This window comes from Chelonia mydas, chromosome 13 (genome assembly GCF_015237465.2).
Source record: "Chelonia mydas isolate rCheMyd1 chromosome 13, rCheMyd1.pri.v2, whole genome shotgun sequence".
In the NCBI taxonomy this organism is placed as follows: domain Eukaryota; kingdom Metazoa; phylum Chordata; order Testudines; family Cheloniidae; genus Chelonia; species Chelonia mydas.
The window spans coordinates 18648576-18663821 of record NC_051253.2 but is presented as its reverse complement, the minus strand read 5'-3'; the positions used below and the strand labels follow the sequence as shown (position 1 = coordinate 18663821).

Here is a 15246-nt window from a genome sequence, read left to right as displayed (position 1 = left end):
ATCCAGTCTTGTGGATGCTTATCCCCAGCTGAAACCGTGAGCTCCTTTTGGGTCATTCAGTACTACCCAAAACTGCTGTGTGGTTTTGCTTCCAATCCTACAGTCAGTTTTGACAGTCTTTGAGCTCCCATGCCCTTGTTTATTTGGTAAGTACAGTATTGCTTCCCAACATATAGCCATAAAAACACAAACCTGTTACACAGCTATTGACAAAGTTTTTAGTTCAGGAAAACTCCAACCTAACAATCTGTGAAAGGTCTGGGTAACAGGCTTGGGAAAGTAAAATCTATCATGACGATTAGAGGAATGTTTTGAGTTGATTTTCTGGAATTACAAACACAAATGTATGAGCTGGATGGTTTCCAAGGCAAACTCTGAACAGTTGTCCCTGTTAGGGCAGGTGAAAATATAGCCATTTGCTACTGGCTAGCGTCTTTAGGGCACACACATGTCAGGCCCACATACTGCTTATAAATCCTGTAGATTACCTATTACCATCCTTGAAGAGTGGTTTCCCTCCCTTGCCCCCACCCTCAATAATATATATGATACTGTATATGAGAAATCCCACCTGGCTGACGACCAAGAACAATGAAGCAGTATTGTTTTTAGACACAAAAAATAAAACTAGGCCAGTTTCTAGACAAAACAGAGCATTGTGTGGAAATTAATTTGGTGCTAAGTTATTTCGCTGTCTGACAACAATTTTTAGACTTCCAGAAAGGCCCAGTCACTGAAGATTAATTGTGATCAGGGCTGTAATAGGTTGAGTGTTCACATGCATGGTGCTGATGTAATTGAAAAACAAATGTGATGTTATGAAAAACAGTTTCTCTTTGCGCACACCCGCAAACCCCCTAGCAGACAGGCTCTACCAGCAATAAGGGAGCCTGACACCTACCACAGCCCGCACTTGCTCATTGTCCAAACAAATTTCCTGGGTTTCAGTATGGAATGTTGTTATCCCATTGGTAATCTGTATTTAAATTGCATGCATTTCATCTAACATTGATTGTTTCTCCTTAGAAATACGTGACTTTGTCCCAGGAGAAGCTATTCAGTAAAATTTACTCCCACCCTCAGCGAGTGCAGACTCACTGTGCTTTCTCACATTGAAGGAATTGGCCAAGATAGACAGCAACAACTTGGTTGGCTGAAGCCAAATTAATTTGATGTTGCTTTGGATGGTTTGCCCAGAAGTGCACAAAAATGGCAGCAACCTGGGCAGCTCATAAATCCAAGAGCAGACCATCAATAGTCTCTTTGTTTAACCATGGCACTCAGGGTGTGTTTTGTGACCATATTTTGTTTTGTGCAAATACACATGCAAAGAGGCAGAGGACCAGACCCAAAAGGTTTGTAAAAAAGACACACCTTTCAGCTATTTACTTTAAAAATACAGCAGCATGATCTCAGCAGGCCCAGGTGATAAAATATCAGACCCTTTCGCTGCCTGCGAAGGTTCCATCTTGCAATGTTAAATTCAGTTAGTGTTGCTCCTTCTGTGATTTGACATGCATTTTAATTGCCTGATTTTAGTACCAAGGAGATTTTGACTAGGGATTTGTGCATTGCTCAGCTTTACAATTGTTAACTATATGTGACTATCTAGTGTTCACACCTAACTGATATCCCTCCAATATGACTTGCTGACAAATATTGCGTTATCTCATTCTAAATGGAGCTGATGAAATAATTTAATTTAAAAAAATCTTTAAATCATGAATGTTTACGTGAATAGAAGTAACTGAGTTTAGTTTACTATAATTCATGTGATCATGTTGTTAGCAATTACCAGCATTCTGAGAACCCCTCAGTATGTTCACAACTGCAAAAGTTTAATGAAGTTTGGCACAAGTGTTTAGTTGTCCAAAAAATCTTTCTGGAAAGTGGATTACTTGTTATTTTCCTGTCTTTAAGTTAGTCATCCATTCAGAGAACAGAAACTGTATCATGGCAACCAATCACCCAATAATGACTACTTAGTATAGGTAACACAAACAGTTTGTGGTGAACATATAGGCCATACGTTATTTCAGAAAAATATTTGGCTAATGCTACTAGTGAATAATGAAAATGTTTTAAAAAATTGGGATTTGTTTGCTAATAAAAAAGTTTAAATCCAAACTGAATATTAAAAACAATAGTTTGATCAGTGTCAACTCTAGCTAAAATGTCAAAGGCATTGAAATTTTTTGTTATATCTGTATATGATGAGATCAAGCAGAACCCTAACATTGTGCGTTTGGTTCCTTTTATATCCTCCAAAGGCATCAAAACAGAAGATAGTCTGAGCCATTCTCCAGGACAGAGTGGGTTTCTTAGCTATGGATCCACCTTCAGTACCCCAACAACAGGACAAGCACCGTACACCTACCAGATGCATGGTCAGTAGGGCTAATTTCTTGCAGTTTATAGTCTACTAAGGCCTGCAGCTCCAAGCACCAGGCAGTAAAATCAGGTTTCATCTGTTGGAAGTATGAAGAAAAACAGGAGAGTACCAAATTGCTGTTACTTTGATCTGAAATATGCTGAGTGTGGAAGAACCATTTTCAATATTGACAACCCCAAGTGTTCATAGATGATGAGTCAGGCTCCAAAAATCAAATAATGAGATTGGCTTTAAAAGCTTGAGATTTTTACACAGCTTTGGGTCACATTTTCAAGCTTTTCTTGACAATTATGAGGGGAGGGCCAGAAATTTACTCCACTCCCACACACCCAGTAAAACCTGAGTTTCAACCTAATCACTTTGACTCCTGGAGCAGGGGCTTTTAGAGAAACACCAGATATCATGAGACTTCCAGATATCATAAGACTCACAAGAGTTGGTAACACTGCTTTTTATTTGTTGATTTCAATGTGGAGTCCTAAGACTCATAAAGTACATTAAAATATTGGAATTTAATTTGTGATTTTTTTTGTTAGCCCATTTTTTTGATGCAGTGGAATTTGATTTTGGTGCTATCAGTCAGATACCTGAATTGGGAGTGGTGCACTTCCAGTATCTTTCTTGATACTTTATATATTCTGTCTGCTTTATGCTGTGGCATTTGCAGCCCCTGACCTTAGTGAATAGTATTAATTTTCTAATACTTCCTTGTGTCATTCACCAAGAGGATGGGGGATGTGTTCTCATTTTCAAAATCCTTACAGGAAGCAAAAAAAATGTGGAGGAGGGCAATCTGCACTACAGTTTGGGTTATGCAATAGCTCTAATAATCGGGATCTAAAAGTGCTTGCCCAGAAAACATTGCAGGAAGTGGTGATTAGATCTAATGTACTGGCAGCTGGAGAGTGAAATTATTGTGGCATATTTCCTGTTCTATGTACCAGTGCGCTGTTGCTTTTTACAGTGAGGGGCATAGGGTATAGGAACTGATTAGTGTGTTGCTGATATAAAGTGGGTCATGTCATTCCTACACATGAAGTAATCTAAAATATCCAAGGGGAGAGTAGCTTCATTTTCACTTAAAGTAGTGACACACCAGTTTGAGTCCAGTATGAAGGTTGCACTGAATTGGACAGGATGAAAAAAAGTATTTTCTCCTCCTCACCTGGAATTTTGTCCTTCACTAGACTTCAGTGCACCTACATTTTACAGTGCCAGTGACTTCTCTGTGATGTGAAGAATTGTGACTAAATGAAACTAATGAACATTAAGGGACTGATGCTGAGAGGACTTGTGATCTATATGCAAAATATTTCTGCTGTTTCTTAGCCTGTGCAAGCTTCAAAAAGCCAAGGGTGTGGACTCTGTGGGAGGCTGAGTTATAGAAGGGAAAGGATAAGCATTTAGAGAGTCAGAACAAATCACTCCAGGATTCAACTGGGAGAGGGAAAGCAAAATACAAAGGATGATAATGCTTTGCACTTATCTTGCCCCTTTATCTGAGAGTCTCAACACATTTTAGAAACTGAACCACAGAAAAGTTAAGTGACTTTCCCAAGGTCACATAATCAGTTAGTGGTGGTGAGGAAAGAGAACCCACGTCTTCTGTCTTCCAGTCCTTTCTTTTGATCTCTAGACTATGGCCTTGTTGTGGCCACAATGCCCTTTTCTGTTTACAGCTAAACTACCCACGGACATGCTGCAAAGAAAGAGGAAGGGAATTGTTTTCCTGCCCATCCGTGAAGGGATGGACGGACACACTGAGTATAACTTGTCCTCTGGTCTGCTTTATTTTTCTTTTTAAATTTAAAAAAATCAAACCCTAAATAGACATATAACCATAAACAGATTTTTTTAAAATTTAGATACAGCAATAATCTACGGAAGTTGGGAAGGGAGAGGTGATCCTGGGCTGAGATGTCATATGCTAAGATTATCAGAGCCAGTTTTCATTGTAGGGTGCTACTACACCCCTTAGAGTATGTGGGCCAGCAGAAACTGATGAATCCTTAACCACAGTAGCACTGGCAGGACATACAGGAGCACTGGGGGAATTGGCTGTAAACATCAGCCTTATCTAGTACTTAACCCAGAGCCCACTGAATCAACGGAAAGACTCCCATTGACTTAAGCGAACTCTGGATCAGGTTTGGAGGAATCCAGAATGAAGTTATCAACTGCTAATCACATCCCTGGAAGCTATATATTTATTCTGTCCTGAAATGTAAAGGATTCTTCCTGACCATCCTTGTCACTGGATTAATGGTTGCTTCCACTTTCTCCCTTTCTGCATCTCAGTCTTAAAATAACTCTGAACAATAAGCATGCTGTTCTGCAATAAGGACCCTTCTTTCTGTGTATCGTTGGAAAAGCATCCGTTTGTTCTTACCATCAGCTCTAGATATGGGAATGTCGTGGGCTGAGTGCAGCTTCATCTGTGTCAGGAAGTGCTGGGCCTGATGTCCCCTTGCAGCAGTAGCAGCTGTACTGTGTCCCAATTAACTTCAGTGAGATTTAGTGCTAATGGCTGTAAAACTGCTATTGACAAAGTACAGGCATTTTCCAATGGTGTCTCGTAAGGCGGGTAATATTCCTGCCCACTTTTTGTTTCCTCAGACCTTTTAGAGGGTCTGCACATGTGCTTTGTATTAGCTACAAAAATCTGAGTTGTTTTGGAAGGTACTCGTTACTCACTTGGGACCAAAATTTTCAAAGATGGCCTCTCTTTGTGCAATCTGGAGATTTGTATGAGCGAATCTTGTGCACTATCACTTGTGAATGCAAATACTGGATGCTACTTGTCCAAAACTACTGACACAGGCAAATAGTGTAAATTATACTTAAAATGAACTGGAAAGAACTTCATGCTTGTCTGCACACACAGAAGTCTTTCAAGTGTCCACTGTGTCAATGCTGTACAGTTAGATCATTTCACAATGCTTTATTGGTGTCCCCAGTTGGATAATTTCAGGCAGCCTCTCAAAGCCGGTACTGTAAAAAGAGTTTTTATAGTGGCAGGTGCTGGTCCCCAGTAAAACTGTCCAGGAATAAATAAGCTGTTTCCCCTTGTCCTAGCTGCTCAGGAGCACAAGGGCTTTAACCTAAAGTTTATTTACCTTTCCTGAGTGCTGGTGAAAGGTTTGGCTGGGATGCTCTGAGCCTTCCTGCCCCAATTGCTACTGAGGAATGTGCACTCCACGCTTTCCCACGCTAGTGCTCCTGGGAGGGAGGGGGTGAGGGCAGATTGTTTTCTCTCCCTGACATTAACAAGTGACTTTCCACGCTCACTCTGTCTCCAGGACCTTATTGGATCTCTTCCCAGCTCAGATCAGTCCCGCTGGTCACCCTGCTGTTGAGCCCACAGAGTGAGTCAGGGTGATGGGCTAAAACAGCTGAAAGTACAATTTATTTATTTACTTTTTATAAAGCCAAAGCTCAGGAGGGCTTTAAAAGTCAAACTCTCAACTCTGCATCAAGGACAAAGTATTTTACATCATTTTAAAAGAGAAAAGGGCTCTTCAAAGACAGTGACACATGCATGACTATGATCAGGAAAGGTTCTTACAGCACCCCATGTTGGACAGTTCTGCATTTTAATTTGTGAGAAAAATAGTTCTCCTGGGAAAAGATGTAAAATTACTGAAATATATATAGTACAAATGTGTAAATGAGTTAGCTTCAACTGTGATTTCCCGGATTTAGGGCTGACTTCCGATTAATATTTTAGCAAATGAGTTTATGAGCAGGAGTGTTTGGTGAAACCATGAACTCTAAGCAAATCGTGCAGAATTCACACCAGAACACTGGTTCTAAGAGTTACACACATCCAACCAGGGAATAGGAGCATACCATGGATGTATTGTGCCAATCAAGATTGTAAAAAATGCCATCATGAGCTCCACATGCTTTGTCTTACCATGATAGATTACATTTTCTCAGGTCCCAAGTTAAAATTTGGGTTTTTTTTCCCCAAATGCCAGCACAGCCTCAGCCTGGGATAATGAGAAGCAAGCCAGAATCTCTCCTCCTTGTCCATCATTATAAGTAATAAGGATTCTTGAAGCCAAAATCTGCTCTCCCTGTGCAATCTCATTAGACATTGTTATAGGGCAGAATTTGACTTTTCGTTTGGAACTCCAGATGCCAATTGTGTGCATGATGTGCTAGCAGGAGTAAAAAAATAATTTTGGTCACTAAAGATATGCAGAATAAGAGGGACACTATTCTGAAGACATAGTGGGGGAAACCCAATGAAATAGAAAAGGTGGGCCTGGCCCCTGACACGAAAATAACCCTAATGTGGTGCCAGTATCCATATGCTAAATATCTGATACAGTGTGACACATATATGTAAAACATAGGGGATAGGACTAAGCAGTTTCACATCTTGCAAACATATGGCATAAAATGAAATATATAACAAAGATATTTTAAACTGAAATCTCTTTTAATGTAATTGCACTGTAAAAAAATCGATCTTAATGTGTGATCAATCTTTGAATTATACGGCTACACCCTGAAACTTTATATTTGTTCTAAAATAGTGAATGTATGTAACTGGCATATAAATTTACATGCAACAAATATCTTTGTGAAAATAAAATGTTTTTCATGATGAAGGAAATTCAAGAACACACAGATAGGAAAATGGGAGAGACCAGGATATGTGACTGATTTGGGGGTACCAGTTGCTCCCAGGGCAATTTCAAATGAAAAGAGGAGGGAGCGCCTTGCTTTAGACCCTTTTACTTTCAAGGTAATGTGCCCTAGTGCTCACTAATTGAAATCTCTAATTAAGGTGTTTATGCATGAAGGAAACATTGCTTTAGGCCTATACCATTCCCTCAGTGGACCTGCATCTAGGCACACACCTTCGGTGTATATAATGTCTTCTGCAGTTTCCACAGTATGCATCCGATGAAGTGAGCTGTAGCTCACGAAAGCTCATGCTCAAATAAATTGGTTAGTCGCTAAGGTGCCACAAGTACTCCTTTTCTTTTTGCGAATACAGACTAACACGGCTGTTACTCTGAAACCTTCGGTACTGACTCCCAGAAAGATTAGAGAGACAGGGCTGGGTGGGATAATCTCTTTTATTGGAACAACTTCTGTTAGTGAGGGAGACAAGCTTTCCAGCTTTTCCCAGAAAGATGACATCCTAGACTAGGTAATAGAAGAGAGTTATTGTGCCTTTTAACAAACTACTTCTAGGGCCAAATCTTCAGACCCTTTAGAAGAACAATGATGTGCTAATTTGCTTATGAAATTATCATTCATTTAGCACAGATAACATGATGCAAGACATACAGATTAAATTCAGTCCATGCCCAAAACAATCTAAAAGGGCAGTTACCAAAACTGAGTGCAGACATCAGATGAGCAAATCCCTAAATGCATCCGATTGGCAGTTACCTGTTTTGCCTGCAACTGTGGTAATTGCACATGCAAATTAGGTGCACAATAGTGCATGCATTTAGGCTCCTAATCTGGCCAATAAATAAATAAATAAAATTAAAAAATCTGACCCTGGGTGTTCCATTAGCAAGGGAGGGGAAAAAAACAATGTTGCACCAATCCTAGCAGAGGGAATTTTTCCAAAAAAATAAAATAAATCCTGGACATTTCCTTCCTATCTTCTTCTAGCCATTAGAGCTGATCAAAAAATAGGAAAAATGTTTCCCTTCCCCCCCGCCCCCAAAATTCAAAATTTCAACAAATTTTCCATCCAGCTCTAATATGGTAGCTGGTCAGAATATGGGAGAAATTTTCCATTACTTTATTTTTTTTTTAATTCATCCCCTTTGTTGAAATTCAGAATTTTGACAAAATGTTTAAAAGATTGAAACTTGGAAAATTTTGAGCAGATCTTATATCCATTTTGTTGCAGAATCCATCCCCACATTTGACAGCCATTAGGCCACTGGCGTCCAATACATGAGGGCGGCCCCTCTTAGCAACACTAACACTCCAGGCTGTACCCAGCTCTACCAAGTGTATTAACAAGTCTTGTGTGTCCCTTCTCATTTCCATCCCTCTTCCACCCCCCTTTCTGCCATTTGGTTGTTCTTGTATCTTTTGGTGCCACCTTTCCTTTTCCTGGGGCCAACTGCTGCTGGTGCCCCTTCATGCGCATGTCTGTGTGTGAGAGAGAGAAAGGAACTCTGTGTCTGGTTTCACCCTCAGTTACTGTGGATTTTGGCACTGGTGTCACTCCACCAGTGGAGTTTCCTCTGGATTTTCACTGATGTAACAGAACAAAATCTGGTCCTCTGTAAAAGCAAAATTGTCACTCCTTACTCTTAAGAGACTTTCGCAACAAGACAAGATTGTCATTTGATCAGCTGAGTGGAATACTGAGAAACAACTCCAGCAGCCATGCTGGCTAACATACAATGCATCAGCTGTGTGGAAACAGCAATAAGGACCAGGCTGCAGGGCACTTCCTGTGGATTAGTGAGCGGGTGTGGTCCCTTAATTGCACCTCAGGCCATCTCCTCCCAGCTGGTCCTTAATCCCCAGGAAATGCCCTGCTCTTCAATTATTATTGTTTAAACAAATGCTGGTTTGAAACTATGTGCTAATGAAATTGCACAACACTTAAACTGCAGCCAAAGACCATTCCAAATGTTTTATTTGGGCAGGAAAGTGTTTGCCCACCATTTAAAAAACAAAAAAAATCCAAATCCCTTTAGTCACAGAATACTTTGTATAGTATAAAGAAAAGTTCAGTTACATAACTATGATAACTTGTCTTTGCCATGAGATTGCAGGGCAGTATTGAGTTCTGTGCACATATATTTGGGGCCAAAAACCTATAAATGGGAATTCTTTGTTACTGCTGAGAATGTAGCTTCCTTGTACAGATAGCAGATATCATAACGAATTAACAGATAAGTAGATTTCATATCTGCAATGATGACTTGCATTGGACTTAACTGCATATATTACCTATATTTGTGATATGAAATATTGCCCTACCTTAAACACCCTCCCCCCCAAAAAACAAAACAAAAGTCAATATATATTTAGTAGGCAGATGTGGGTTTTCTACTGAAGGGAACATTTTTAGCTCATGATTTAGGTACAACATAGGTAATATTTTCTACATTTTAAAATGGATGCCTAAATTGCTAGTAATCTTATGTAACGCTTGCACATGTACAAAATAGGTGCTTGTGGACCCATGTAACAAGTGATTAGTGGTGTGCATATGTGTGTTTAACAAGGAGAAACTGAGTGCTAATATTTGAAAATCTAGCATCTTAAACGCTTAGTGATGAAATATACAAGTATATGGTGAGGTAATTTAAGCTCTCACTTGAGTAATGTGAGTTACACTATAGGATGTAGACAATAAATCCATCTGAAGTCTCCCAAAATGAAAGAGAGGGAGAGAATGTTCTCAGCAAACTGTCACTAAGATGCTTTAGCTTCATAAAATTAAAACCTCCCTAGAAAATGAGTAGCCCCTTTCAAGTCTTCTGCTCCACCAGCTGGTTCGCATTAGTCGCAGTCTAAGACTATGGCGGCAGAGCTGTGCCCCATATCACAGTGAGTTCAGGGGGGAGAGGCCTCTCGTCAGAAGGGGTCAGACCTCACTTTTTACAGTATAAATACAAGTTCCCCATGAATAGCAGCACAGTCTTCCTTTCAAACGTTTCAAAACACCAAATGCGGACCGTGCTAAATTTACTTTGTTTTAAAACCAGGCATTTTTGTGGCAGAGGGGGGTAATGGAGGGGGAGAGAAAGGTGTTGACAATGCTGCACTGTATGTTGCAAGGGGATCTGTGCTACTGCTACCTAGGGAGAAAACTCCACTTTAGCTCTGCCATGGTTTGCTGCTGTAGAGACACTGTTGTTGACATTTGCATTCACATTCATGTTTTTTGTTGTTGTTGTTTGTTGTAACTTGGACACAAAAGTGTACTCTTAAGCCTTTATTAAATGAGGTCTTCATGAACTTGGGAGGGAGATGTGATTGGGTATAGAGGGGAGGGGAAAAGATAGACATACAGATGGGTGATCATAATTTCGAGACTCTTTTTAAACCAGATATTAATTTAAAAAAATGGTTTGGAACACCCATCCCACCTGTCCTGGCCAGTGGCTGGAAGGATGATCTGTGGTGGGCACCAGGGTCAGTGGATGAGGTTTCAAGTTTGGGATTGGATGGGAGCAGATTCTCAAGGCTCAATGGAGAACAGGGAAAACCCCACTGCCAAAAACTAAGTTAAATTTAAAAATAGCAGTTTTTGTTGCGTCTTAGAATTTCTACAACCAGAAATAGTCATAAATTTTGAAGATGAATATTTGCTGCGGGTGGTGGCTGAGGTATCATCCGTTGAAATGTTCAGGAGAAGATAAGAGGAATCCCTCCAGAGACAAGGGTAGAGGAGGAATCTTCCAAGCCCGTCTATATATGAATGGCTGTTGTCACTATATTGTCTGTACACTAAGTAAGATGCAATAAAAATGGAAATTCACTGAGCTTGATTCTTAATGCTTTAAAAATATCTGCCCTCCTCTCAAAAAAGACTAGAGGCCTTTCTGGAAGATATGCTTTAGTCAAACATGAGTTATTTGGCTCAGTACAGGAGTAACTGGATGAAATTCCATGGCCTGTGTTATACCGGAAGTCAGTCAAGATGATCTAATGGTTTCTTCTGGCCTAAAAATGTGTGAAATTATGGAAAATCCTATATCTAGTCTGCTAGCTGAGGAGCAGACAGCGGCACAGAATGGACATGTTAGTTGAGCCCATATTCAATAGCTGGACTTGCTGAGCACAAGTCCTGCATGGTATCTGTGATGAGATTAATTAGGATCTTTGTAGGCTTTGGGCAGCAGCTCTGTTGAGAGATAAGAGGAACCAGCCGCTGGCTGAGCAGTAAGAACCATCCAAAGCTAATTTCAACTGGAGGTTGCTGTTTGTACATCTTAAGCTTAAGACGTAATGTCCAGATTTTCAAAAGACAGCCCTTTGTCTTTTTGCAGGCACAGTTTGGCCTGGAAAAATTGCACCGGCAGACTTCATAAATATGCTATGAATTGTGTGAAACTTCAATAATCCTGGGAAAATATACAACAAATATTGAATAAATGGTTGGAACAGAATGTGGATTCTTCAGTGAATCAAAGGATTGTTCTCCTCGGGAACCCTCCAGAAGATGACTCTGCTTATCACAAACAGAAACTTCTGTTCTTTATAGATCTTTATATTCTTATTTCTTGTGTCTCATTCCCTGGTGGAAATCAGAAAAAGCTGTTCTGACAATATACAAATGGAATTCAGAAGTCTCACCATCCTCCATGACTTAGGAGTTAATTTAGACTGAGAAACAAGAAGATATTTTCCAAAAAGGCTGAATCCTGGAATAGGAACAATAGAATTTCACTGTATAAAGTTGAAGTGCAACTAGATGTAGTAAGTCTTTGTACATGACTTCTCCTATACTAATTTCAGTATTAAAAAATGCCTGTATTTTTTTCTGTGACCGAGATGAATTGTGGCTATAAATACTAGCATGTGGACTGTTCACTGATTTGCAAGCACAGATTGGGTCATCACCTCTCCAAGTGGTTACATTTGCTCTTGCAAAAAGAAAGGCTTGTCTGAGGCTAGTCTGAAAACCTGGTATTTGGTGTACTAGAACCTAACTACTGTGTTGCTTATGGCATCTCAGAATGTAACACTCCTAGATAAGAATTTGGTTTATATATTACAGAGGAATGTGGTGTTTAAATTCTTTGTTTTCCAGGAAACTGTTGACAATAGACAATTATTAGAACAGGGATCTACACATGCAAAATAGTGTTGGCTTGACACATTGAAGTCCTGGATGTTTGAAGTCCAAGTTGGCACTTGATCCTCAGCACCTGTTCAGTTTCTTCCTGTCAATAGCATAGGCAAAGGTTGGGAACCCACCTTACTTCTGAGTTTCCAGGCTCTTGTCAGTTTGTGTTATGCTCACCTTTTTATTTTCAGCTTTAAGATTTGGTTTTAGTTGGCAAGTGCCATTAAAGGGACATCTTTCTTACTTCCCCCCTGATCATCAGGACCCAGGCAGCCCAGTTCACTTAATTCTTCCCATCACAAAGCAGTTTCTAATGCAGAGAAGAGTGTCTGGAAGCCCCTACACCTGATTACAAGGCATGTTGACTGTGCCTAGGCGCCATAACCAATGAGTACTTTAGAAATGCAGATATAGTTCGAATTTCCCAGGATTTAGATTAAAAATGCTGTTAATTCATTGGACCAAAGCAATAGAATTCTGTATTGACCATCCATATTTACTCTTGCATATATATGCAGTTTTAAAATTAAAAATAAATTGGAAGAATTCTAAGGTATATAGCACTTCAAAGATTTATGCTGAGATTCCTTTCTATGAATCTATACTGTTGTTTCTATTGCAATCTGAATTACAAACCAAATTATTTCATATACCCTAAAGGAAACAATACATCTTTGCTTCCAGAAGATCTTAGGTCTCAATTCCCCATTTCTAGTGAGCAATCGAACTATGTATAACTGATAAAAAGAAGGCCAGGAAAAGGGCATATTTTTCCAAGGGCTAATAGAAATATATTTAATGCTAAGAGGTGAATACATACTTGAATCAGCTCACATCCAAAATTCATATTACAGCTTGAAAAGACACCAAACTGCAGGATTTTAAGAATTGTTACTCAATTTCCAAAATCTAATTTCTGGTGGCAGAATTAAATTACATGGAGTATCTTGCACCTCTTGGGTCATTTGCCAAAAAAGAAAAACAAATCAGAATATAGTATCAATACCTGAATGAGGAATGGGCATCTAGTTTTGAAATTATCGATTATTCTTTCATGTGCATTTGACATCACAGTAGAAAACAGGGTTTAGTCCACAGTTGCATCATTAACCCAGTCTACAAGCACATGGTACAAAGTGATGCAACAGAAGCAGAAGACAGAGTTGTAAGCCATGAAACTCTGTAGCTCTGCAGTCATTATGCATGAGGACTTTTGGTATTCCAGAGATCTTACTGCAAGTTCATCTGCAATCAGAATTCCTTCACGAGGTGTTCCTGACTTCGACTAAGTCTACAGTGAGATTTAAGATGGGAGTGATGGTGTATGCTTTGGGGGTGGAGGGCATTGTTTTGTTTGGGGGGAGGGGTTGTTTTTTGCAACAGAGTATGTTGTGTGCCAAAAATAACTTAGTGGGAGGGAAGAAAGAGGAGAAAGATAATGAAGATAAGGAAGCTTTTCTTGGTTACTCACCTTAATTTTAGGCTTGCATAGAATATTCTAAAAGTTACACAAGGTTCATTGAATACTTGACTTGGAACCCTAACAATGCTTTCATAAAAATGTTTATCAAGTAAAGGGAATTTTAACATAGTCTAGATAAAATTATATATAAAAAACTACATTAAGAAACATTAAGGTTGCAAGGTCATGTACTCAAGTTAGAAAATGCCAGATTTACGGTGGCCTGTGTAATCTTAATTCTTCCCTCTTGTGCTCCGTCCATTCTGCGTACTGAATGAGGCAGGGATCCTGTGGGAAAAAATGTTATCATGTGATTATAGGCTATCACACTGCATCTGGACAAAGGGGCTCAACATGTGTTTGCACAGACAAGTAGATCTGCTATTTCCTAACTTTCAAATGCTACAACCAAAATAATGTTCTTTTAGGTCTTTTTTTTTTTAAAGAGGGAAAATAATGTAATTTTCTGGAGCGTTTTTTAAAGGAAAAAGATAAAAACTAACTACATTATATATCACTATAACATACCTCATTCCAATCCCATGATAGATTTATCAGCAGCATTTGAACCCTGAAACTTCAGCACTGAAGCACAGACTGCTACCACTTGACCTATAGGATTAACTACACTAGCTGATAGAAAGAGAAGACTGTTATCCTAGAAGGAGGATGGCCCACTAGGTCCAGGTGCTGGGTCCAGGGGTGGGAGAGCCTGTGCTCACTTTCTTCTCCTCCTTGCCCCCATAAATTAGGGGAACTCCTACTCCATGTGGTGCCCCCAAGGGGAAGGGGCCATTGGGTACAATCTTGTGTTTGCAGGGCGCCTGGCTAGGTTCCAATCCCATGTGGTGCCCCCAGAAAATGGTGGGCAACCTAAATATAGGGTTTGTTACCAGCTCCTGGATAACATTCATGCCTGTTATGCACCACATAAAGTTTAGATGGTGTAACTAGATTTTAGTGCCGGCTGAAGGTATCTGATAGAGAGCCCTTGAACCTGAGGGCTTCTCACCACAAGACAGGTACAGCACAGTTAGTGGCAATACATGTTTATTTCATGTTGTCCTACTAAACTTGACCATGCAAGGGACCACCACTAGAATGAAAGGGTTATTTAGTATTTGGTCCCTCTGCTGAGATGTCCAACAAGAGGTCTTTGATGGTGGAGATTGTGATGTGGAATTGTACTGAATTCAGCTAAGTTTTTTTTGCAGCACTGTCTACTACTTGCTCAAAAAGTTTCCTTGTGATGCATTTTTAAAGAAAATGTAACTTTGTTTCCTATGGTACCTGCACCGGCCACCTATAAAGCTGGTTAGAGTGAACGTTTTCTCAGAAATAATATAGGGGACACTTTCTCAGCACCAGACTCCAGTTAGTGAATGCAGGCAATCTAGGAACTTTCAAACCCTTAAAATGAATTGAGTCATGTGGAGCAGGTCACCTATAAAAAGGAAAAGGAAGATAAAAGCCAAACCCTTACAGCAGTCTTGTTCATCATGCTTTACAGCCATGGGTGAGTAATGAATTATGGGTCACAGACCCAAAGCAGCATAAGAAGGAGATTTTGGTCCAGAAACGTTGTACAATGAAATA

General features: G+C 39.7%; 1 protein-coding gene across 8 annotated transcripts in view; it reads left to right on the top strand.

Moving 5' to 3' along the window:
* EYA2 (EYA transcriptional coactivator and phosphatase 2) overlaps positions 1-15246 on the top strand; it is a 156949-nt gene that overhangs the window by 67283 nt on the left and 74420 nt on the right. For all 8 annotated transcript variants that reach the window (XM_043526704.1, XM_037916000.2, XM_037916001.2 and 5 more), the window contains one exon: positions 2271-2387. In XM_043526704.1, the coding sequence (XP_043382639.1) occupies positions 2271-2387 (117 nt within the window). The remainder of the gene's footprint in view (positions 1-2270; positions 2388-15246) is intronic.